Source organism: Megalobrama amblycephala, linkage group LG16 (assembly GCF_018812025.1).
Source record: "Megalobrama amblycephala isolate DHTTF-2021 linkage group LG16, ASM1881202v1, whole genome shotgun sequence".
Lineage (NCBI taxonomy): Eukaryota > Metazoa > Chordata > Actinopteri > Cypriniformes > Xenocyprididae > Megalobrama > Megalobrama amblycephala.
In genome coordinates, this window is record NC_063059.1 from 16,945,658 (window position 1) to 16,971,914 (window position 26,257).

At 39.0% G+C, this 26,257-nt stretch overlaps 1 protein-coding gene across 5 annotated transcripts in view; it reads right to left on the reverse strand.

Annotated features, from left to right (window-relative positions):
• The window catches only part of fndc3a (fibronectin type III domain containing 3A), a 98,520-nt gene that overhangs the window by 53,615 nt on the left and 18,648 nt on the right, over positions 1 to 26,257 (reverse strand). For 3 of the 5 annotated variants that reach the window (XM_048162013.1, XM_048162016.1, XM_048162014.1), the window contains exons 2-3: positions 24,942 to 25,104; positions 7,563 to 7,638 (exon numbers count right to left, since the gene is read on the reverse strand). In XM_048162013.1, coding sequence (XP_048017970.1) covers positions 7,563 to 7,638; positions 24,942 to 25,064 — 199 coding nt within the window. In that variant the 5' untranslated portion in view covers positions 25,065 to 25,104. Of the gene's footprint in view, positions 1 to 7,562; positions 7,639 to 11,063; positions 11,552 to 11,647; positions 13,116 to 24,941; positions 25,105 to 26,257 lie in introns of those variants that run through there. The other 2 variants (XM_048162017.1, XM_048162015.1) reach the window with 2 other exon arrangements.

Genomic DNA, 26,257 nt, shown 5'->3' on the forward strand with positions numbered 1-26,257 from the left:
AACAAAAAAAAACAAAAAAAAAAACATGACATTACCATCGCAAAAACCATGGTATTAACACGCCCCCAAAAAAGTCATAAAAAGGTAGGTTCATAGTTGTTGAGCGAGTTTGGAGAGGAAATGTTTTCAAAGAAACCAGCTGACTGATAGAGAAGTGTCAACATCTTGTACATATAAATTGCCTGAATCTTGCTTAGTCTTCTACAAACCAAAATCTGAGCTGATTTGCCCTGTATCTGACGTCAACACAGCAGGTTCTACAACGACTACTCTGATTAGCCAAAACATCACAAACAACTTTTTTTTCTAAAGTATTAAAATGTGACGCACAAGTATACGGTGAGTCAACAGCAAAGTGTGTGATGTCACCTGGAGTATGTGATCAGGCCGTGACTGTCTGAACTTAGACTTCTGAATGTCAGAGTGGAAATAAACCAAGTGCCAGATGTGGCCCATCGCAAACAATGTCAATGAAAGAGCGAGTACTCGTGATAAGAGCTGAGAAGATGAAGAAGAAGTCAACGCACCCCTACAGTGTTGTTTGAGTGTTGTTGGAGGGTCTTGATCTGTTGTCACTAAGGGTTGCTAGAAAATTGCTTACTGGCAAAAGCCAAATGAGTCCAACCCAACATCATAATCTGCAGCCGGTTGCACAAAACCTCTTAAGTTAATGCACTTCCAATGCAAAATTTTGAAGATTTATACTTATAAAAAGGCAAACCACTCAGAGTTTCCTGAAACAAAGTGCGAGAACATGTCACGTGTGCATTGAAACGTGCTACAGCCGTATGCATGAGCCTACTGAACATCTGAACAAACAGCCACACAGATGCACATCTGTTCTTCAAGATACAATCAAACATGGTACTTCAACAAGCAAATTGTGAAAGCCAGTCTGAGACTTGCCCACATTTGGCTGCTTAGCAAATACCATTAAAAAGGTGAAGGAAACAACTATTACAAGATTGTTGTATGTAGTCAAGACATGAGTAATAAAGAGATGAAAAACAAACAAAAGCACGCAAATCAACGCGAGCGTATTTACAGGCTGACCACCAATCTAGGGTGGCAAATGTCAAAGAAACGTTAATGCCAGGATGTTAAAAGGCCATGTTATGTTTTCCCCCTCTGATGTCATTCTCCTCAAACATAGCCAACCCCCGGCAGTCTAGGATGCCTTAAATTAAGTTCTCTCTTCCCTGGCTGCTTCATATTAAACGGACAGTTATGAAGCTCCACAGTGTGCATATGGTATTCACGTACTTCCAGCTACTGAAAACACATGAATGAATTCAGAAATAGAACAAACGCCCATCTGTACCAAAAAAGAAATCAGGAAGAGAGGGACAAACCAGTTCCCTCTGGTTTATCCTGTGGATTTTAGCATTACCTCTGGCTCGCTCTAAGGTTAGGGGTTAAACACAAACACATACACACACACGCACACAAACACACGCTTTTCCCTCGGCTCCCGCAACGGTGAGTCATCACTCCATTCACGTCACTGACAGACAACAGCTCCCAGTGACAGACCAGTGCAGAGCAGCCCGTTCGCCCTCACGCTACTCTTCCTCATCAACTCCTTCCTCTCAGAGAGAGGTGAAGCTCACATCTAATTTTAGCAACTCTTGCCCCCCCTTTTTGAAAGACAAGGGCTTCTTTGTCCCACAAAGACCTCAGCATGTGTCAACAGGAAGAGTGTGTTGAGATGCACATTCAAAATGCCTAAATAACTGCTATGGCTTTTCAGTGACACTTTGCTTCTTTGAAAAGTAATGTTTAGTTCAATAAAGCAAAAAGACACTGCGCTTTACAGAGATAACATTTCTTCTGCGATGACTTAAGAAATTTTAATATAGTTTTCGCACCTTTCCGTGCAATTACAATTAATGTAGATTGGTGTGTTTAAACCTCAGATACATTGTTTATGAAGTAGACATGAGCAACATCTCAGTCCCAATTTACTGCTCGGAAAAGAGACCAGTTTGGAAGCAACATCTCAGTCCCAATTTACTGCTCGGAAAAGAGACCAGATTGGAAGCAACATCTCAGTCCCAATTTACTGCTCGGAAAAGAGACCAGTTTGGAAGCAAATGAATGTGAGCAAATGACAACTGAATTTTCATTTATGGGTGGACTATCCTTGTGAAGTCACCATGAAATGAAAATTTACGAAAAACATAATGCATGTTATAGAATGCAATGTGAACGATTCTTCAGTGTATACTTTTCTTTGTTTTTGACCTCATAACACAATATGTAAGATTTTTTGCAGTAAAACTTCCAAAAACCACTAGGCCAGTGTTATATATGAGAAAAATCACGATTTTAACCAAGGATACGGGACGTGTCCGGGCGTCGCCTGTCAATAGCGTCATATCCGCGTTACCCTCGGTGTGCAGTTTTATTTTGCAGAAACCATGGAAACACCAAAGATGCTTTAATATATTACAACTGTTTATAGTTATACTTATAGACAGAATACAAATTATTGTTATATAGCTCAACACGTTTAGTCTTGATTAAATCTAGTTCTTGATTTTCCGAGAGTACCATGCCTCAGAGAAAAACACTATTTTGTCAAGTAGCTAAGTAATACAGCATTTTCTCCATAATACAATTACGTTTTAAAATTAACTGCATGCCATTATCAACACAAGCCACCCAGCAGCCACCCAGCATTTATTAATGTGATATTCTAAAATCAATCTAGCTTACTGCAGTGTGCAACAAGTCGCCGAGCGAACGCACAGAGTAATGTTATAACATAATCTTCAACAATCAAATGCATCTAATATGATAAACAGCGCTGTTGTTACCTCATACGCTTGACCGGAAAAAGCAGAAGTGGCGACTGAGGAATAATAAAAGATTCACTGCTCTTGAGACGTGTGTCGCGCTCGTCTTTCATTATCAATTGCTCCAGCGGCCTCGCTCAGCTCCAACATCACTTGGCCCTGCTCTGCTTCATACTACATTAACGTTAATAATCTCATTCATGAACATGATTTCTGCCCATGTCCCATCCTGATTCTTTTCCACCGGCTGTGAGGTTAAGATGACAACTCCCAAGATTCTGTGCTCAAACTCTGCGTCATTCAAGCTACGACTTTGTTTTGAATATTCAAGCTTTAATCAAAATGTCATAACTTGATCATCTGGTGAGAAACACCTTTTCTTTGGTGGCATAGGCCAGATTTCTCCAATTATATAGTCTGTTTAAACACCGCAGCTCCAAAATTGACTGCAAGCTCACAACTCCCACATCTCAAACACCAATCAACAAATGCTTCTTGGCTAGAACCAAGGCCTTGCATTACATATGTCTTTTTGAAAATCCATTGCAATCGGATGTACATCACAATATGGAATAAAAGATCTGTCGCTTAAAGTTTCATAGCAACTTTAAGGGGTTTCTATTTCAGTCACATTGTGCTGGGTAGCAGTGCCCACAAGGAACAAATTTAGCTTAAGTTATCTTTCCACTTATGTCAAACATAGTGGTGTGGCACTTCTGTTGTAATCTTCATATGGACTGGGTGATCACCTGATATAGTGTCATTTAGGGTCACTTCTTGATAAGAGACAAGCTAACAAAGAGCTAGCCATTACTGTAAAAGAAAAAAAATGATACCCTTCGGTTTTCAGAACAAATTGGTTACCACTTCCATTTGGGTTTTCAGTCAAACGCTAATGCCGGATGATAACATCAATCTCATTTCAATGCAGCTTACTGCATCACAAGTTCAAATCCTTGCCAAGCTAATCAGGCCAGCTAGGGACGGAACAATCAGGCTTACCGCATACAATGAGCTGGATGCTATTGTTTTTCTAATCAATAGCTTCCCAAGGCACAGTAATCTTTCAATTACAGTCACACTCCACTTCTTCCTATTGCAGAAACTGCCAATCAGGGTGGTTGGCAGTTCGTAGTGTTTTCGCACCGTCCCACACAATGGCTGTAGACAAAAAGAGCTCTTCGCAAGCTGAGAGGGGGTGTAAGACATCTCATTGCAACCCCGCCGAGACCCACCAAACACTAGCTGACTGTTGTGACTGAGCATCCAACACATATGGCAATTAGACCCAACACTGGATGCCTCTCTTAGTGAATGAGGATGCACTGGAGTATGACTAGGAGTCATGATGCAGTCGTGTGGAAAGTGAGTTCAGTGAGGGAATTCCACTGTAGGTTAGTAAAATTTAAAATATTTGAGAAGAACAGACAGTATTTCAGCACCTCAACCAAACCAGGAACACAACAATGTTTCCTGCATCAAGTTCCTTGTCCGTCCAAACTGAAAGCGAAATGATGGTAAAGAGCTAATCAGCACAATGCACAAAAAAAAAAAAAAAAAAAAAAAAAAAAAAAAAACACACATGAAAAATTGATTTAATGCTTGATTGTTTTTATATCACACCAACAAAAACAAAAACCAAAAGAATCAAAACATCAATATTTGACGTTACTAACTGTCATGACTAATTACAGCAAAAACTAACTCAAAATACTTACTACTTTATGTAAGCTTGCAAGATTTGGTGAAAAAAAATCTAACTGCAAAATTTTCTGTTAAAAATTGTGATTAATTTATTTATTTAAAGGTCCCGTTTTTCGTGATTTTTTTGAAGCTTTGATTGTGTTTATAGTGTGCAATATAACATGTGTTCATGTTTCGCGTGTAAAAAAAACACAGTATTTTTCACATAATTTACTTATCTGTATACCGCTGTTTCCACTGTCATAAAAACGGGCTGATGACTTCCTTGTTCTATGAAGTCCCTCCTTCAGAAATACGTAACGAGTTCTGATTGTGCCAGCGGTTCCTGTGTTGTGATTCGACAGCAGTTTAGCGCATCTTGCCCGGAAAGGTCACGCCTCTTACCATAACGTGGAGATGCACGCGCTCAGTGTTATTGTAAACATGTCTTTAATTTTACCCTATCAATTTGAGCCGGAATCAGACCCGGTGATTGGACTGCGGGATGAAAATAACAGCGTTTCGACGACATGGCGACAAACACACTCTACAAACGCAACTCTTGCGTTTTCCTGTGGGAAGAGGTTAGTCAAAGAACTGTTTTAGTGACGTCATTAAAGAAGGAAGTAGAGGGATGTAGTCCAAACTGGCCGTTCGATGTAGGCGACTTCTGTTAAATAAAATATCTCGCTTGGCATTGAACTTTGAGCTTTAAAATTTTACAGATTTTATTTATACTCTAACAACAACAATACACACTAACTAAAGTTTGAAACATGGGATCACGAAGAACGGGACCTTTAATAAATTAATTTTGGTTTTGGGAAAACTGTTGGTGATTGTTGGTTTTCCAAATGCATGTTATAAGTAAAATTAGAGTATGTGCAGTAGAGCTGCACGATTCTGGATAAAATGAGAATCACGATTTTTTTGGTTCACGATTCTTCACCGATTCTGAATATACAACTAAACAAGATAATTTACTAAAGGTTCTGACAAAATATTTTGTGCTGGAATCTAATTGCTGGAAAATGTTTAATTAATTTGAATGGATTATTAAAAAATGGTTTGGAATGAATTCAATGACTCATTAATAAATACTTGTTTCATTACTGGATGAATAATTGGTTTGAACAAATCTTTTGAATGAATGATTCAATGACAAATACATTTTTTAATAGTCACTTTAATAAGATGTAATTGATACAAACGCTATCGCCAAGTTAGTTTCAAAAGGTGTTTTATGTTATTTGGATCGCTATCATATACATCAGTGTTTATATCTTAAAGGTCGCGTTTTTCGTGGGTTTTTGAAGCTTTGATTGTGTTTATAGTGTGCAATACAACATGTATTCATATTTCGCGTGTAAAAAAACACAGTATTTTTCACATAATTTACTTATCTGTATACCGCTGTTTCCACTGTCATAAAAACGGGCTGATGACTTCCTTGTTCTATGAAGTCCCTCCTTCAGAAATACGTAACGAGTTTTGATTGTGCCAGCGGTTCCTGTGTTGTGATTTGACAGCAGCTTAGCGCTCCTTGCCTGGAAAGGTCACGCCTCAGTGTTATTGTAAACATGTCTTTAATTTTACCCTATCAATTTGAGTCGGAATCAGACCCGGTGATTGGACTGCGGGATGAAAATAACAGCGTTTCGACGACATGGCGACAAACACACTCTACAAACACAACTCTTGTGTATTCCTGTGGGCGGAGGTTAGTCAAAAAACTGTTTTAGTGACGTCATTAAAGAAGGAAGTAGAGGGATGTAGTCCAAACTGGCCGTTCGATGTAGGCGACTTCTGTTAAATAAAATATCTCGCTTGGCATTGAACTTTGAGCTTTAAAATTTTACAGATTTTATTTATACTGTAACAACAACATTACACACTAACTAAAGTTTGAAACATGGGATCACGAAGAACGGGACCTTTAACTTAAATCTTTTATCTCAGTACTTTTGTCATAATTTGAATATTTGTAACAGAAATAACTACTGTGTGGTTCAAAACTGCTCTCTTTGGCCCAGCGCGGCAGAACACACACAAATTTGAATGTTCCGGTATGATTTTGTCAAATGTTTAATACACACAGGCCGAATCATAGTCATTCATAAAATAAGATAGCGTGGGTGTTTGAATCGAGATCGCAATCTTTTTACGATTGATTGTGCAGCTCTAATGTGCAGAGATGAGCTGCTAACCAAGCTTGAGACTGAAAACCGAGCCACTCTGAGAAACTAAAAATGATGCACAAGCTGCTTTTTGTGTAATGGAACACAGTGCCACGCTTCACTCTGAAACAAGCAGCACATACATTAATTTAAATCACAGCCTTTGCGCTTTAATAAATCAAACTAAGCCATATTGCAATTTCGATTTTATTTCAATTAATCATGCATCAGCTTGATGCTTTATTGTTTTGCACCTTGTGGAGTGTACGCGTAAGCTTAACTGCAATCCAGTGGTATAGGGCAGTGCATCATGTTAGATTGACTGGTTGCACTCTGCGTCATTGCTCTTGTAAATAAAATTCTACTCATCCTTATTGCATTGGTCTCTGTTACTCATGTTGCCTCAAATCAACAACTCTCACTTAAAATTAATGCTTTGATGCTCCAAATCGCTTCCAATGTCGTAAACAGGGACCTAATAAAGTCTTTTTATAAAAGCATACCTGGTTTCACTCTACCATGATTTAAAATTTTAGTTGCATTCCAAGTAAATCTAAACACTACATTAAAAAGGTAAATTGCAGCATATTTTACACTTTAGAGGGGGCATTTTGGGACACTGAGCGTTTTTTACGACTGTTTAAAAATAAAAATAAAATGGTACCCTCAATTAGCTGGGAACAAGGAGTGTTCAAATCTCTCAAATCAATTAGGAGAACTTAAAGGAATTAATCAGCGCTTTAACTACCGTCAATTACAAGGTAAGTCCCAGAGTGGTAATTACAATCATCTGAACTTGTGATTCGTAAAAATGAAAAGCCACCTGCCTGTTCATAGACTAATGTAATTATGGCTTAAATTACACAGAAATCCTACTCAACACGAGGAATTTTTTGAATCTTACCTGTGATACACTGAAACTGACCATCATCTCGCTGGATCGTGAAGGCCTCTCCTGGGTTTACCTGCACCAAGATTACCTGAAGGCGGCAAGAAAGATGCTGTTAGAGAAAGCCAGCCTATTCAGAATACTTCAAAACTCAGTATTTAGCTAAACACATTCCCCTATTCCGTAAAATTAGTTCCTTGGATGATAGATAACACTGCGCTGAATAAAGATACACAGTATTGATTTGAATGGCCCTACATGTGAGGGCTCCATGAATAAAATCTAAAATACTGAACTTCCTGCTGCCCTCATCGTGACCTCATCTAACGCCAGCACAGCGCTACACATGGCTCAGTTTTATTCTAGGCTAATATATCTAGAGTAAATGTGGCCATCATTCAGCCAGGCAAAAACAAGCTTTTACTACCATCACTTCCTTGTGGCTATACATAACTGACACGCAAATAGATGAAAATGCACATCCACATCTGCAGCAGAAAGTGGAAACAGTATTTCCTGACATGACGAAAAGGCTCTGATTCCCAGAAAATGGAGAGGAAAAACGGTTATGTTAATATATATGGGGTGGTGGCAATGTGCTGCGAATTCAATGTTTTACTTAAAAAAAAAAAAAAAAAAGTTTCCTATGAGTTCTGAATCAATATAAACATCATCATATAGCAGTCTTAAACTCCTCTAGTTTTCCGATCAATGACTGCGACTCAGGGGAATCACATGTGAATCTGACATCTGAATTGTGAAACAGCGCAATTTCATTTATAGTTTTACCCACTCAAACCCACTCATGAACAGCACAATTTGTCAAAAAAACAAAAAAAACAAAACACACAATACATAATCTCTTTAACTCTTCCATAACATTCTAGACAATTATTGACAATAAAACAATAAAAATGGCCAAAAAGACCATAGACTTAAACAGCAAGAGGAAGATGAGTCATATAGGGACCAAAACACCATGAAGACATGGAAATGGGCTCTTTAACCTCTCAACCTTAAGGTTGGGGGGGGGGGGGGGTTAATAAAGTCCTTCTGAAGAGAAGTGATGCATTTGTGCAAGAAAATTATCCATATTTAACAAGTTATAAAGTACAACAATGTAGCTTCCGCCAGACCGCCTTCCATATTCAACTTACAAAAAAAGCTGCAAGAGGCGTTACACTTTCTTCCTCAATTGAATATGGAAGGCAGCCTGGTGGACTGGAAAAGCACACATTTGTCAATATTTTGTATTTAAACCCAAAGCTAATAGGGAACCTGCTAAGGGTTAGTTGTGTTTTTCTAGTGTTTTTCATTAAGAATAATAATGAACCCACCATTTTAAAGGGTTAGTTCACTAGTAGTTGAAAATTCAACTACTCACCCTCATGTCGTTTAACACCCGTAAGACCTTTGATCATCTTCTGAACACAAATTAAGATATTTCTAATGAAATCCGATAGCTGTATGACTCCTCAATAGACAGCAATTTAACAACCAATTTCAAGGTCCAGAAAGGTACTAAAGACATTGTTAAAATGGTTGACGTGACTGCAGTGGTTTACCCTTAATTTTATGAAGCGACGAGAATACTTTGTGCGCAAAAAAAAAAAAAAAAAAAAAAAAAAAAAAAAAAAAAAGAAAGAAAGAAAAATAACAAATTTATTCAACAATATACTCCGTCCTGTGTTACTCCGTTACATTGTTTATGTCCAGCAGTTCCAGGTTCTACATCAGAATGCCGACTCGTTATTGGCTGGCTCCTGAGTCAGCATCACACGTATGCGTCGTACTGCTCACGTGACAGATTAATGACAGAATTTTAATTTTTGGGTAAACTAACCCTTTAAGCAATTTTACTTTCGCTTTCAAATTAGCGATTTAAAAGCAGGATGCAAAAGCAGGGTGCAAAAGAGGGGAAAACTCCAATCACCCCCCCCTCCCTTCCATCCGGTGATAAAGGTATTGTCACATTTCGATTAACGAGTGGAAAAATTTCCTCAGTCACATCCCTACTAGTGAGTTACTGACATGGTCTTCATTCTTATTAGTTGTCACTACTGAAAGAGGCTTGTCATTTGCCTAAAGATAAAACTCAAATTAGCTCGACACGCACACAGCTGAGGTTGCTGTGGTCAGCTGAGGTTGCAGTCATATGTGTCACCGGAAGTCACCAACTCTCACTGAAAATCAATGATATCATTGTTGCTGGAAGTCGTTGCATATGTGGACGGGGCTTTAGCAAACACTCCAACAACATGGCAGTGAGTTCTGCATGGGCAAGCACCACTCACATTTTCTACAGCAAAGTACTAATTCAGTCAATAACAAGCTCCAAATCTGTGCTCTAAAATGCTCCCTGGTAATGTGCCTGCCAAGTAATTAAATGTGAAAGTAAACAAAACCAAATAAGTTCAGGAAAATTTTGCACAAATTTATAACCAAAACACACCAAAATCATTCTGTAAATGACAGCCCTCTACAATACCACATAACAAAGAAGGGCAAGGCAGGACTCCACCGTTCAACAGACCTGGTGCAAATCGACACATTAGATCACTCAAGGATGAATGATGATGAAGTAGAGAGGACATCATCACTGGCTGTGACGTCCAAACCCACGTCACTCGCATGGGTCTGAAATGAGATGGAGAGGTTGGTTCAGTGCTCATCAGAGTACCACTTGTTCCATGAAATCGCTCTGAGTCAGTCTTCCATTGAGCTTTTGTTAAGGCACTATTGATGACACATCTGTCTCAGAGACGAACGGGAGCACTGATCTATTTCAGTAGAGCAGGGGTCCTGATCTGAAAGCCTCCAGCAGGAAGTCATTTGACTGGCTGATTTTAAAACATATGCCACTTCGTTCAGCTCTCTCCAGTCCTTCACTAAAAGGCTCAATATTTGTGCCTTCCTCATGAGAGGATATGGAACGGGGTTGAGTCACATCAAAAGGTGCGGATGAGCTGTGATAAATGTCACGCCGAGACTGAGAAATGCATTTTCCTATCAGTCAACAGGTAGAATAAACAACAAGGATACTTAAAGAGTTCTAAAAATATCATAGTGACATTCAAAACCACATTGCTGAAAGCAGAAAGAATTATTAATGAGTTTGAGCATTTTGTTTTCTCCTGCATCAGTTTCAAGCATGTGTACATGTGTTCTCAAAAGAGTTGAACTCTGGAGCAAAAACAGTGCAAATAACGTGTCATGCCAAGAACAACAGGAACATGTGGCTCTCGCCTCAGCTGAGGGTTAAGAACTAACGGTCCTTCCGGAGGTAAAAAAACAACTGAACGAAAGGACAAGCTTTCGTTTATCTCATTCTCATCTAAAAGCCAACAGCATCAGTCTCAAGAATGATTAAAAAAAGAAGAATATTTAACTACTTGATAGATACAAACACAAATGAATTTAAGTCTCTTAAGCCCAACCTAAAAATAAGCACAGCATTATCTCTAACAGTGTGCGTTTCAAAGAAAATAAATTTGTCAGCACAGGCAATTTATTTACCTCAGACTTTTGGTGGAAGTCACAATTATAGCGCCTGAACTCCCACGGCTTGGGGCTCCAACTGCGGGTCTCCCCTAACACAGCCATCCTCTGTACTTCCGTCTCACTCTCTGTTCCCATTCATAAGTGCCACCGAGACACACCAGCTATCCCTCGACTGCTGCACACACACACACACACACACACACACACACACACACACACACACACACACATTCATACGTGTGTTCTCGATCGACCACATGCGCAGCAGCGAAGAGCGATGCATGAGCAACAGCACACGCACCGATGGGGGTGGCTGAGGGAGGTCTTATTGAATTAGGTTCAAGCAGCTACATGCTGTTGTGTTCACGTGTGTATGTGTGCGTGTGCCCGAGCTCGCAATTACTCGTTCCGCTCTGCCTTGCTCCTTTGTTCTGTAACACAGCTGTTTATCCTTTTCCCCCGCTCTCTCTGTTACAAGTCTCATATACTGCATTATTGACATGTTTTCCAAGTCTCTTTCCTTTGCCAACATGCCGTTTTAGACAAAGCAACGTGTGTTTACACATACATACGTGAGAAAAGACTGAATCTTCACTTACTGTAGCCCGCATCTCCCTCTCATCCAGCCACAGCTGCTTCAACAGGCTGGCCGATATTTTAAGGTATCTGGTATCTGGTACCCTCCCGGGGGTCCGAGCCACCCTTCTCCGGCTTCACCCGGTGCTCATGAGATTGGAAGGGCTGCGCGGTGTGTTCGACACATGGGGGCCTGTGTGAACTCTTCACCCTCTTAAGCAAAGCGAGAGGAAGGGATATAGGTCTCGCCTAAGTGCGCTAGCTGGAAGCCGTTCACAAGATAACAGGAGCGAAGCCCATGTTTGCGCCCTCCCTTTCTCTTTTTTTAATCTCTCCTCCTCTCTCTGCAGTAGATGGATGACTCTCCCTCTTCTCTCTCTTTCTGGCTCCAACTCTGCCTCGCCACCACCGCCAGTCTCCACGGCAACCCCTTCAACAAATAAGCCCTGGCGATGTCCGCAGCGCGCCACCAATGAGGAGGACAGCTAATCGCCTGTGTTCCGCTCACAGGGGGAGGAGGAGAACGAAAAGGAGTGAGGGAGGAAGGCCACGGACGAGTGGATACAATTGCTCTTTCCACCGAGGGTTTGTAATTCTCACCATTCCCTCTGTGCCATACCGGAATTGACTCGTGACTGTTCTGTGGAGTGCATGTGTCTGAAAGTGAGTGAATATGGATGTCGTCCAGACTTTACAACCCACCTTAAGGTAGTGCCAAGTACTGGACTGGCATGGATCAAGCAATTAAAAACAAGGATGGGGGTACTCAAGTTATCCTCGACTTCTATGTTCTGCATTTTTCTTTGGTGACAATAGTGAGGGGGCACAGAGAGACACTCATTCATAGACAGACACTCACGCATGTCCTCCCTCCCCCTTCTATCTGTCTTCGTTCTATTCTCCATTCACTGAGCAACGCCGATTCTATTAATACCATGATCGATGTACAAGGATATGAAGTTGAGGCAGCTTCTTTCATGTGGAGGAGCACCTCAGCCCTCACCTCTATTACAGCAATGTGTTTTGGTCCTCTCACTGCAATAATCAACATGGAAGAGAGGTGTGAAAGGTAGATACATGAATAGAATAAATGACACCCCTGGATAATATGAACCTAGCTGGGTTTTTTTTTTTTTTTTTTGAAAATGATCATTTAAGCCTGTAATACTTGACACAGAAGGAAGGAAAAAGAAGACTCAAGTTTCTTTGACATTTCTCAGACTACAGAAAACCATTTTTCCCAGGCTAGAAAACTTAAGATGGGAATGCCCGAAGGCAGAATCTTCTCAAATACTTTACCTGTGTGGTACAGTCCAATCCAGACTAATCCAACAAGAGATTTGCTCGCCATAAGAAAGAGTACATTGGTTGGTTGTCTGAATGACTATTGGTTAAGAAAACCCTTTAAAATTAAACCGGTTTAGAGTCAAATTCTGCAGACCCCAATCAGACATGTCCCTTAGCAACATTAGCCCTTCAATTGGGTAACTGACAATTACTCAACAAATGAATATGCCTAATAACCAGAATCCAATTCACTCAGAGCAGAATCAGTATTATTATAACGTTTCTGTTGATGCATTCCTTCTGTAACGTTAAGGTTCTGAAAACGATTTGATTAGAAAAATTAGACATTTTTTGCCTATATTTATACTATAATAATAATAATAATAATAATAATAATAAATAATAATAATAATAATAATAAATAAGTACAGCATTTTCTTTACTCAAAAAACCCAAAGAGAGACTTAGTCTGGTATTTGTCTAGTTGTACACAAAATTTTGGCCAAATGTATTAAACAACAGGAAAAACAACAGGAAAAACTGCCAGCAATTACATTTTGAAATAATGTTAAATAGCCTACCAGTAAAATTTGCGATGTATTTGGATGCTAAACCTATTATTTATTATGGAAACTATAGGCTTTGTACTTCACACGTTATCAACGTAAAACATCATCCTTCACATGCGCAAAAATGTGCTTGGCATCACACCACAGTAGAGCGGTGGTCATTCTGAACACCAAAGATTGTACTACGGACGATTTAAATTAAGCAGTGCAACTTTATATGTTTGGTTTACCGTTTTCTTTTGATAATGTACAGGCTGTAACATCAAGTTATCAATGCTAGAATATGTTGTGTGTGATGACCATAAATGACAGACTATTTTAATTTGTTTTCGCTGTTATAAGGAAAACAAAAAAAAAAAAAAAAAAAAAACTGATCACGCAATCAGTTTTTTTTCCTTATAACAGCGAAAACAACTTAAAATAGTCTGTCATTTATGGTCATACAGATAAGAATAACTCCAGGAAAATATACTTTGTTTGTAGTGCGTATGTGGTGATAGGCCATGTTAACAGGTTAGAGCATTCACACTGCACACGGATATGGTACGGCAATGCGTTCCAGGAGCGGTGTGTCTGCAGCAGTGAAGCAATCGTTTCCGAACGAGTCTATTTTTACTGCGCTGCACGCACTGATTTAAAGTGACAGCGCATTGTTCACATAAAAATAAACATGGATTGACACGAAAACGCAGTAATTTCACCATAAATGCAGTCAACACATGGCTTCTGCAAGGAAAACTACACCATATCTCACATTTAGATAAACAAGACAACATAATAGATGGCACTTGTCTCTTCGTGGAGGTGGAAAAAGTTTTTTATGACCCACAGAAATTCTTGTATAAAGATTTAAATGCAAAAGAAAAAGGCATGAGAGTCGGCTGTTTTGTCAATTCTAAGTTTTAACTTAAAATGTGTGATTTTTACATGTATTTAAATGTTTTGTCACTTGCTTGAGCAACTTAATATATTCTATAAAGAATGAATTGAATATGTTGTTTAAATTTAGTGCATTTAAATGTGAATACGTCTATGAAAGATTGTATAACTGTACTGTGTACAAAGGGAATCACAACGCTGGAAAAAACAATTCTGGTAACAACTTCTGGATTTGAAATAAAAATAATGAATACATTTAAATAAATTGTTTGTGGAATGCAGCTCCGGATCAGTTGCCGACAGCAAAAGCGTCATATCTGAAGGCACAATGAGCTCGTGCTGCTTCTGCACCACATACACACTGCATGGAGAATGTGTAAACCTGGTGTAAGACATAATTCATAACGGGGTTCTCTTTTATTTGTGTACACTCACAATAAAAACAAAACATTGTGCTTTTGTAAAAGAAAACACACAGGATGCCGCTTTCTGCCATCTCGGTTTCCTTTCCATGAACTTGTTTTTGGAGCACGTCACAAAAATGAACAAACTCTGCATATACTATCATCTTGTCACACAGTTTCTTCTTTTGTTTTGTAAATCTGTTAATTATTTAAGTGAAATATATCCCGCATATAGGCCCATTTATTCCTTTTATATATATTATTCTTCTCTGTTCAAAGAAGTGCTGCAGGTACATGATGTATGAATCATGAATCCTCATGTTCTGTTGTTTAGGCTGCTATTTGCGCATGTAAAACTAAACCCTTGGAAAACAAATAGATATTTTTAATGGGTTACAGACACCTATCAATTCTAATTTAGTTTAATTCTAATTTAATAATCTTGTCGATTAGTGGTTAAAGATCGGTTAACGGCATCGATTGTCTGTCAGGAAAAAAAGAAAAAAAGAAAAGAAATGAACAACCCTTGGTTCTATTCTATCCTGCAAATTTTACTGGTTTCAAAACACACCATTGATTGGGTTGAATTCAAATATTAACAATGTCCAACAGTGTTTTTGAAAATCTACTTATCCCACCTTTAATGGCAATTTCAAATAAGCATTTGTTTAGAACGATTAAACTTGATTTCGTTTGTTTCCGTTTTTGTTTTCGTTCTTTGAACCGGTTCAGAGCCCTGCTAATAATTATAAGCTTAAAACCCATCACAGTCCTGACAATAAAACCTACAGACTACAAAATGACAAGAACAAAGCTCAGTAACGGCGATTTGATGTTCGACAGTAATGGTCTTTAAATTGATTGTTGACAACAGCGAATTTACTATGCTATGGAACATCACGACGATGCTGCTACATTTACATTGTAAAGTTGTCATGTCATGATGCCCCTTTGCCCCATAGCTCAGTAAAACCCTCTCTACACCTATATGAACCGTCATTTAAATATTAAATTCATCCTGACTTATCCTAATATAATACCTCTTTGAGGTGTTCGTCTACTTATTTTGTCTCTGCACATATTCAAGCAAACTGGCAGCCAATTTCTTTAATATGTTCAGACTATAAATTGAGGCAGTAAAATGTCAGAGATAAGAGATTTAGTATCCAGGTGGTTGAGTGACAATGATTTGCACGAGCAAAGATTAGAGATGGGAACATTGTTGCTCTAATGCGTCACGGCCAGGCTGAACTTGCCGGGTTTAGGCACAAGGCCATCAGGAGGGGGGGAAGTGAGAGTGATTAGCAAACACAGCTACAGTGGTTAGCGCTGGCTTTATTACCCTGGAGATGGGCCAGTGGTGCCGTTGCGTTCACGGCTGTTAGCAACTGACGTCTGTGCTTCTCCGATGAGTCAGGGCTCAGGTTCCTCACTATTTGTTCCTCTTTAATTGTTTACCATGTGACAACGTGGCACTGCAGCTGGGCTGACATGAAACAGAAATATGTGACATCAAAGAGGAGCCTCTGGATGATGGTGTCATGCAGAAATAAGCAAGAACCATGAAGACATAGGCTCACCTAACCTCAGGTAAATGACTTCATGGCTGAGGCTTAATCTCAATCCTCTTTTTTCCAGTGGATTCCAACTTTTCTCTCATTTAGATGCCACAGAATATAGCTCAATAGTCTGAAACTGTTTAGTTTCCTCTGTTCTTAGCATTAGTACAACTGCAGCTAATGCCACACTAACTGAACTGTGTCAAACACAGACATACATAGGCCTCTGGCACTTTGCGTTACTGTTGCAAAGCAAGAGACCTCAGCGAGCTCTGGCAGAAGAGCCTTACAGTGAGACTGTGGGAAGTATTGATTTACATAGCCAAGAGCCTCAAAGCATTGTGCCTTCAGTAAGAGTGGGTGATGCTGCTGGTCCAATAAGGCCTTTTGCGATAGTGGTCATTTCCTCCTCCTCCTCCCTTGACTTACTCTCAAGGCTGATGTGCCACACAGAGGCATATTACATATTTTATAGCTTGGCTTGGCTAAAGTTGTTAGTGGGGTATGTAATGGAAATCAGCTAAAATCATTGTTCAGTGCATATGAATTGTAATTACAGGTAGTCATCTATAGGAAAAGCTATTTAAAGAGACCACTTTATAATAAAAAAGAAAACGGTTTGGATGCAAGTGTCTGCTAAATAAATAAATGTAAATGTAAAAAAGAACAAAGCACTTTTAGCAGTAAAATAAAAATGCAAAAATGTGACAAGATAGTGGTCTTTGACAGTCAACATGTGGCACATACCATTTGTGCAAGATGCAACCTTAACCTTCAACGGATTACAAAGAATATGTGCCCCCAATCCAAAGCCTGCTAACATCAAAGGAGGAGTAATATCTGCAATTTCTGTTTCATGAAAAACATTATAGGTGAACCTGAACTACAGGTGAATGGGAGAGAAGCAGCATTGTAAGGAGACATTATGTGAAAGCAACCTCACCCTATTGATCAAACTCCTTTTACATGATGGTGCTGACAAGAGTGAGAATTCTGCTCCATGACAGTGAATGGGAAACGGTTACTCGAGATGACTGTCAGCTCTACAAAGAATTGTCCATTTTCTCTCCTATTAGGTGATAAGTGAGACACCCACAAGAGAGAGGGAGAGAGACAAAGACAGAAACTCATTGCTATGGAAACATTGCTTAGTTCACCAATGAGCACAGGAAGGAGTAACGTGTGTGTGGTGGGGGGGAGTGGGGACAAAGGGAAAGATTAATGTTTGGTTCAGCCATTTTATGGTTTCAGAGGGCACGGCTCGATGAATGCCCGTAACTCAGGCACTGCGTGGTATCACGGCCACGACACATGAATCCACCCCCAGCTCTGGCCTTAGGCCCAGCTGTGCATCCTCTACTTAACGCCATCCTGACATGAGGAGGTAGACAGAGCAGGGATACACTTTCGTATCACCCAACTGACTCACTTGATAAAAAGAGCCTCATTATCCACATCATGGTGGGGGGTGATTTCTTTGTGTGCTTAAAAGCCATTTAATGAGGTAGATTAATGCGTTCCTAAACAAAATGGAGTTTAGGGTTGAGTAAAGCAAACTACCTCACGATATGATACACATCGTGAAACATGGAGAATAAAACTGCGAATAGAGGCCCAGAATATTGGTGAGATAGATTGAACCATCGGAATCAGTTTCGCATCTCTCTTAGCTTTGTTTTTGTCCAGGATGGTGATTCAAAAAAGCAACTCTGACGGAAATGGGAAATGTTAAGGCCCCGATATACTCACAGCAAAGTTCTTTTTCGTTCTTCATTTAAAAACGAAAACGAAGTTCGAAATACGTGAGCAGCGGTAAAGTGTTAATCGAACATGACACTGCCAACGGTGCAGAGAGCGCCGTTTAGATGAAGATGTAAATATGTGCCGCATGCTTAACTTTCAATAACAAAATAAACAACAAAATTGAGAAAACAGCAAGCATTTTAATAAAGCATAAGAAAAGCATCTGAACATATGTGGATATGTTTGTTTGCACAAGCTCTGCATTTGGCACTCTAGTAAAGTCACGTCACGTTTATGTATATAGCAACTTTATACGATAGATTGCTTAAAATCAAGCAGCTTTACCATTTTAAACATGAACAACAGTGTCAGTGTCTCATTTTATCATAAGTACAACTTCATTTTCTACTACCAAGCAGCTCTCCAATGTGTTCATGTTTTCACTCAAGGACGTCTGACCTCCACAGATTGAACAAGAGAAATGAAGCGGAAAAGATTTCCACGTGAAAGAAGGCGGGTCCTCTGCGCATACCTACCCATTACATAATTACCACAGACCAATTGTTGACCAATTGCAGACCAACTTTTCCGGAAAGTTCGCTTTGTCAAGCTGTTTCGAACTCCCAAAATGAATTTGTTCGAAATGACATCACATCAGTTCGTTCTTCGATTTTGCTTGAAGCATAGTGGGGCCTTTAGTTTCAAAGTTCTCCTTATTTAGACAAACTGTTGCTTTACTAAGTGAACTGTACAGTGAAATTAGAATGCACAAATAAATACAATTTTAAGAATGACATATAGCAATATTCAATATATTGGAACAGCCCTACATTTACAGACCTAAAAAAAGTAAACTTTTTGTCAGTTTTATGCAAGAGAAATGACCGGCTTTCACTTCCACTTCTTGTTAACATGAAAGAGCGTATGAGACCAAAAGGAAAGTGAATCAAAAACATATCAGTGCTTTCTGGTCGATTTAGAGCCATTTATATGAGAGGCTTTTCGGCACAACTAAGATCACTCTGTTCTTATCCAGCACAGACTTCCTGCAGAGTGGCCCATTCTACTCTGCTTAGAGTCTTTGCTCTTAAGGTAAGCCTGACTGCTGCTTCAAAAAGCCTTGTGCACATAAAACCAAAGTGTTTGAAGATCACATAAAAACCTGAAACGATCCAAGGCATAGGGTGCAAAAGGCAAATAAATGCAAGCATAAAAGGCCTCTTGCTGGGAAAAGGGAGGAAGTGGGGTTCCACCAAATCTTTACAATGAAGAGAACAGCTGGGCACCTATTAGTAAGTATCGATAAACAATGGCCTGATTCATCTTGTTCTGGTTCTAGCACAGACAAACAGGCACAGAGGAGAGACAGTTAGGAGGGGGAAATGAATAGAAACTGTGAATCATGAGCATGTATTCCACTTTCATGAAAGAGCAGCTGCGGTGTTGCCACACTGATATTTAGCTTCCCTCGTTGCAACTGCGATGTCAAATGCACAAGTGCTATGCAGCACACAGAAAGAGAGAGGAGGGAACCCGGTTGCTGAGTGAGAGTCCAGTGGGAAAGGTCAGGTCAGAGGCATAAGTCATCATGGCACGTTGTCACTACTGTTTTCGCCAGGATGTGTCACTCGGTCCAGGGTCACGGGGACTCGGGGTTCCTTCAGGTCTGCTGAAAACTCCTTACCCAGTCTCTCTTACACAAGCACCAGGAGTCACTTGCTTTACCTTGAGCTCTCCCTGTTGCAAACATCAAACACACACCTGGAGAGGAGCCACAGTCGTGATTAGTTGTAGGCATAAAAGGCCACATATGAAGAGAAATGCCAAAGGCACAAACAAACACAGACACACACACACACGCTCGTGTGGTAATTAACACTGAGCTAGCCCTGGCATTTCACACTGGTAAAGACTCATTTGTATTCTTGCACTGCTGTGGAGGCGTTACATGAAACCCATCATGCTATCTCTTGCATATGTGGATCTTGACAGGTGGCATCTACCCATTTCCTAACGGAAGAATGCATCTGCATCCTAATCTTGCTTTCCATTGCGTCTAGACACCAAGAAAAAGTAGGGTAAGGCATTAAAAAAAAAAAAAAACAATGGCATCATGCTCTACGGAAGCCATTTCTATGAATCACTTTGCTTGGCAATGCAATTCTGCAACCTCTGGTTTTATGAATGAGGAGAGCAGAAGGTGATAAAAATGAACAGGGATGAAAGGGGTCAAAAGGAATGGAAGATTGGAGCAGGGGACGGTGTGTATGCATTTTCTGCCTCTTTAAGTGCTCAGTGGACCATAGGGATAATGGGAAGGGCTTGTCAGGTGATCGCTGCAGGGAGTTGAAAGTCAACAGCACACTATTAAAAACATGGCCTTGCCGAGCCTAGACAGACTTTCACTACAAATAGTGGGTGAGTAAAATGTCCTTAAACGACTTCCAACATTCTTCAGACTTCAGACTCTATATCTTAAAGAGCCTGAAACAATGGTTAACATTTTCCTGAGTGCACTATAATTTGCCAAGCCACAAGTGCAATTACTCATTGCAATTTATGGTAATTACTAATGAGATGGAGTGAAAAAACTTCCTTAAAAAAAAAAAAAAAAAATGACACCAAAATATGGCGCATTCAAACAAGGTGAAAATGCATCATAGCTTCTCCTCCTTTGGAACAGCAGTCATGGTCACTTAAGAGAAATCAGCCTGACGTTCGTGAGAGTGACAGCGGTGGCACCAAGGCTTGTCACGGCCACTGACTCTCACCATGACAGCCCCAGGGGCCAGCAACGGATGGACAGCTCCTCTCCATGGCCTTTACTCCCACTATCACACGTCTCAGTGCCGGGTCAGGGTCAGTGACGCAAATAATGCCCAGAGCCGCAAGAGCTGATGCCGACACTTTGGGAGTTACACCACTCCTTGTCTATGATGACGGAATAGTAACACTGTACGCATGTTAACAAAATCACAAGAACAATTGCTGTGCCACAACAAAACTCACCAAAAGATTAATATTTACATTAATATTTTAAGCAGCATCATGAATTTCATAATGATCTTAAATGCACTATTTATAGGGCTGGAACGGCACTCCTTGGGCTTGCTGAAAATCAGCCATTGTTACAAAAATAATCGAGCCCGATCTAAAATGTGTGAATTTTTAAAACAGAGAATAAAATATCGCTCTGCACACTCTGTAAAATTGCAATGGCATACCACAGTAGCACAACTTCTATGCAGGAGCATCTGAAAAGAAAACACCCCGGGGCTCTCCTACCTCAAAACGACGAGATGGCATTTTAAGTATTTGGACTCTACAGTGAAGTTTTACACAGCACTAGAATACAGTTGTCAGTCCCATTTTTGTGCCTAATACAGCTGTGTTCATACACCATTCAGTTTTATACGAACTGCAGCGGGTGCGAAGCTGTGAGGCGAGCGGCTCAAACGTAATCTCTGCAACCAGTTACGAAGAATTTAAATGCTGTTGCTGGTTATTTAAGTTATCTAAAGAATGAACTCCTGCCTTGATTGGACTCATTTATTTAATAAAACGTGGTCAATATTTGTAAAACTTTTTGGTTTTATGGACACCGCCATGTTTAATACTGTCGCTATGATTACCACTATGGTTCCTTAGAATGCAGTTGTGACTTAAGCTGTTTGTTCATACAGCTGAATGAACATATTCAAGCAGCTACTTTAAGCTCTTGAATGAACAAAACCTTTCAGGATTCACACTTGTAAGCAACTGCTGCTGTAAATCCCAAAAAGTGACTGTGAACGCAGCAATAGTAAACACCTTTCCTAATTAGGCCTACACTGCATAAACCTGATCTTTCGTCATAAATATTATCAGTAAAACTTTACAATAAGGTTTCATTAGTTTACATTAGTTAACTACTTTAGTTAACATGAATTAAGAATGAACAATATGATTTTCAACATTTTCAACATTTACTAATACATTATTAATATCAAAAGTTGCGTTTGTTAACATTAGTGAATGCACTGTAAACTAACATGAGCAAACAATGACCAACTGTATTTTTAATAACTAACATGTTTTGTTTAATTAGGTCCAGCCCTAATTATTTATTTGCCCCTTGTTTTACACCCCGTCTTTGTGTCACGCCTATGAAATATTGACAGATAGCCAGAGATGCTACGATCAGGATATTTACAGCTGATATCGGTTATAGTTTACATGTCACCTTAAATCTTCCAGTATTGATTATTTAAAGGGGTCATGAATTTAGAAATCAGCTTTTCCTTGAGCTTTTGATATATCAGTGGTCATCATACTATAAGAATATCCTGTACGTTTCAGAACTAAAAACGTTCTTGTTAGTCCAATAAAAGCTTAAAACGTGCTAAAAGTTTTCGAGATAGTCATACCAAAGACTATAGACAAAGACTATAGAATAACACAAGACGTGTCACTCGTATTGTTTTGAATGGGAGAAACTGTAACGCGCAATATGGCGGAATAAGTCCCGCCTTCTAAATAAGAGCCAATCGCCGACTGGTAAAGTCTTCGCGTCACTTCAGAAGCCGTTAGAATCACCGGTTTCTATAGAAACAGTCAGACGCGCGCCTCCGAAGAGACGCGCATTTAGGTCTGCGCATGCGCATTAGCTTGATCCAGCCTGAAAAATACAGTTTTTTTGTCATGATTCGAACGTTTAGGAACTAAATTTATGAGCCGGTTGTTGTTAGATTTCATTGGTGATTTCGAATATGAAATTTAATCGTAAGGTTGGCGAACAGTTTTGGAGAATTTGATGTTTCCCCATTCAAAGAGATTGCATGATGCCCAGGATGCCCGAGAGGCGTTTCAAAGATGGCCGCCGAGTGAAATGACTTGTCTTAAAGGGACTTTGCTATAGAATAACACAAGACCCGTCACTCGTATTGTTTTGATTGGGAGAAAGTGCAACGCGCAATATTGAATAAGTCCCGCCTTCTAAATATCGCGTCAGCAGCGGTCGTTAGAAGCTCCGGTACCTATAGAAACAGTCAGATGCGCGCCTCCGAAATGAGGCACAAGAGACGCGCATTTAGGACTGCGCACGTGCATTAGCTTGATCCAGCCTGAATAATTACCGTTTTTTGTCATGATTCGAGAATTTACAAACAAAGTTTATGAGACAGTTACTGTCAGATTTCATTGGTGATTTCAAATATGAAATTTAATCAAAAGCTTGGCAAACAGCTTTGGAGAATTTGATGTTTCCCCATTCAAAGAGATAGGAGCTGCACTTGAATGCCCAAGAGGCGTTTCAAAGATGGCCTCTGAGTGAAATTACTTGTCTTAAAGGATTTTGGTAATACTTAGCTATTTCTACGAACCCGGCGCCAGTTCCGTTTTTTTTTTTTTCCCCGTAAGTAGAATAGGGAAGGCGTAGGACATACAGCGTAAACTTTTTGAAGAATGCGGGAAGCGGAAGCACATGCAAGGCGATCATTTGTGTTTATAAAGCATATACAGTTGTGGTTTTTTTTCAAAAATGACCGATCGTTTCGGTCCCTTATTCCTCGTCTGGTATCGTTTAAAGCCCTTTGAAGCTGCACTGAAACTGTAATTTTGACCTTCAACCGTCTGGAGGCCATTGAAGTCCACTATAAGGAGAATAATCCTGGAATGTTTTCATCAAAAACCTTAATTTCATTTCAACTGAAGAAAGAAAGACATGAACATCTTGGATGACATGGGGGTGAGTAAATTATCAGGAAAATTTTATTTGAAAGTGAACTAATCCTTTAACTCTTCTCCTTTGAATCTTCTGCAGTTCCCTCATCATTTAGAAAACCTAGTGTTATAGTTGTGTATTTATTTATTGCAGTTTTTATTATTACTATTATTAGTAGCTATTTATTTCTGCATTCTATTATAAGTAACTTAATTTTATTTATGAAATTATTATTACTATTTATTATTACTATTATTACCTATTTATTTGTGCATTCTATTATTAGTAACTTAATTTTATTTATGAAATTATTATAAAAACTAAATATTGTGCATTTAATTAGCTTATTTATATTTCATACTTTGTCTTTTTATTTTGTTTGGTGATACTTACTAGTTGATAAGGTAATATTAGGAACTAATGAGGGGAATGCATGTAATATTAAGTAACAGTAGGAGCTAATGACAGGAAACTTGAAAAGAGAAGTGCTATGCCGTTTGGTCGGGAGTTACTTAATAAATCTGTTTGAATTATACTCCATCTTGTAGCCTGCTTTATTATTATTTTACTCACGTCCGATACTGAGATGCTGTGGAAACTAAAAATAAGCTTTTTATACTAGTCATACCTCTTCTCCTTCTGAACCGCTCAATCTGGTTTTGCCGATACTGCCCTAATGCTGTATTTATTTTGGATTATATTTATTTGGATAGTTACTTTGTTTCTTGATGCAAAGAGGTGTGTGTATTCTTTTGCCATCAAATATAGCAACATTGTTGCAAAACATTGTTGTTTCAAGACTGGTTTGTTTGTCACGACTTCATAATGCTCAGGGCACAAAGTACCAGCATGCCACTTTGCATGTTTTAAAATATTTAACACAAAATATAAGTGTTGTTAGTATTGCTAATAAATAAAGTAGGAAAATATTTACTAAAATATATATAAAAATAGAAATTACATAATTATACATTAACATTACTTATATCGCCCACTCATTCTCATATATTATCATATCAACAGACAGACCAGGGTTTAGCAGAACCATATAAGCAATTCTGTCATGAGAAATTATTTCATCACAACTTCAGCAGTTTGCTGGGTAGAAAATTGCTTTTTCTGCATAACATAGCTTAAGGACTTGAGGGTGAAAATCCACTGCTGACTTATCCTACCTGTTGTGGTACATCTCCGTTGACGATGTTGGGCGGGTGGGGAGGGGGTGGCGGGGAGGTGAGCATTGGGATGTCTGGGCTGAGCAACTGGCCGGACTCCAGTGGGGAGGTGTGTTCAGCCATGACTCCCTCATCCACACTACAGGAGAGGCACTGCTTGCTCCTGAAACCACAAAGGATTTAATCAATAATTCAATTTTGCTATTAAAAAAAAAAACAAACAAAAAAAAAAACATTCGTTCAGAATCGCCACAATGCCGACTGCATGCATGTTACATGTATATTTCAAATATCACAATTATGAAATAATTTCAGCCAAACTTGGAAATTTACGTATGAGATTTTAGCTTGATTTTGACAACATATGTTTTATGGAAAGCTATACTACTACAGAACACATTTTAGTTTGTAAAACCTCCATTCTGTTTGATTAGTGACAGATTTTGTTTATTTATTTTTTTTTAAATACATTACCCCTAACCTTCAGCACCAAACTTTTCTTGCACTGTTTGTGATACAGTATATGGCACTTTACATGCAATTTACCTTCAAAAAATAGTCAGTAAAAAAATTTTAATAGAGAAAAGTATCACTCACTAAGGCTGCAATTATTTAATGATAAATATAGTAAAAACATTAATACTGTGAAATTTTATTCCAATTTAAAATATCTTTTTTTGGTTTTAATATATTTTAAAATATTATTTATTCCAGTGATGGAGAAGCCGAATTTTCAGCAGCCATTACTCCAATGTTCAGTGTCACATTATATTATTATTAATAATATTTTTTTTTTGTGGAAACCATGATCCATTTTTTTGGATTCTCTGTTGAACAGAAAGAAGAAAAGCACTTATCTGAAGCTTTTTTGTAACAAGGTAAATACATTTACTGTGACTTTTGATCAATTTAACACACTCGTACCCCAAACTTTGGAACAGTAGTTTAAGTAATGTTCCCTATAAAGAACTCTGTAAACACCAGTTTAAAAAAGTGCTATATAAAGTTGGTGAGCCACTTAAATGACTCTAAACACAAGCATCTGATTAGCATTTAAGAATAATTTCTACTTTTGCTCATGAGGTCATTTTTAACCTTACACCCACAGTGGTATGGACATCCTTTAGGCTTGACTTTTAATTCTCTGTTAAGTTTAAACATACATGACTTTACGGGGGAAGTACAATAACAAAGACTAAGTATTTCCATTGAATAAATCAGTGGCCTTGTACTTTAGATTTAGTCAGGCAGTTCAGAAAACTGTACTGTCTCTTCAGGGTCAGTCATGGTTTCGAGCGTAGAGTGGGACGTCAAAC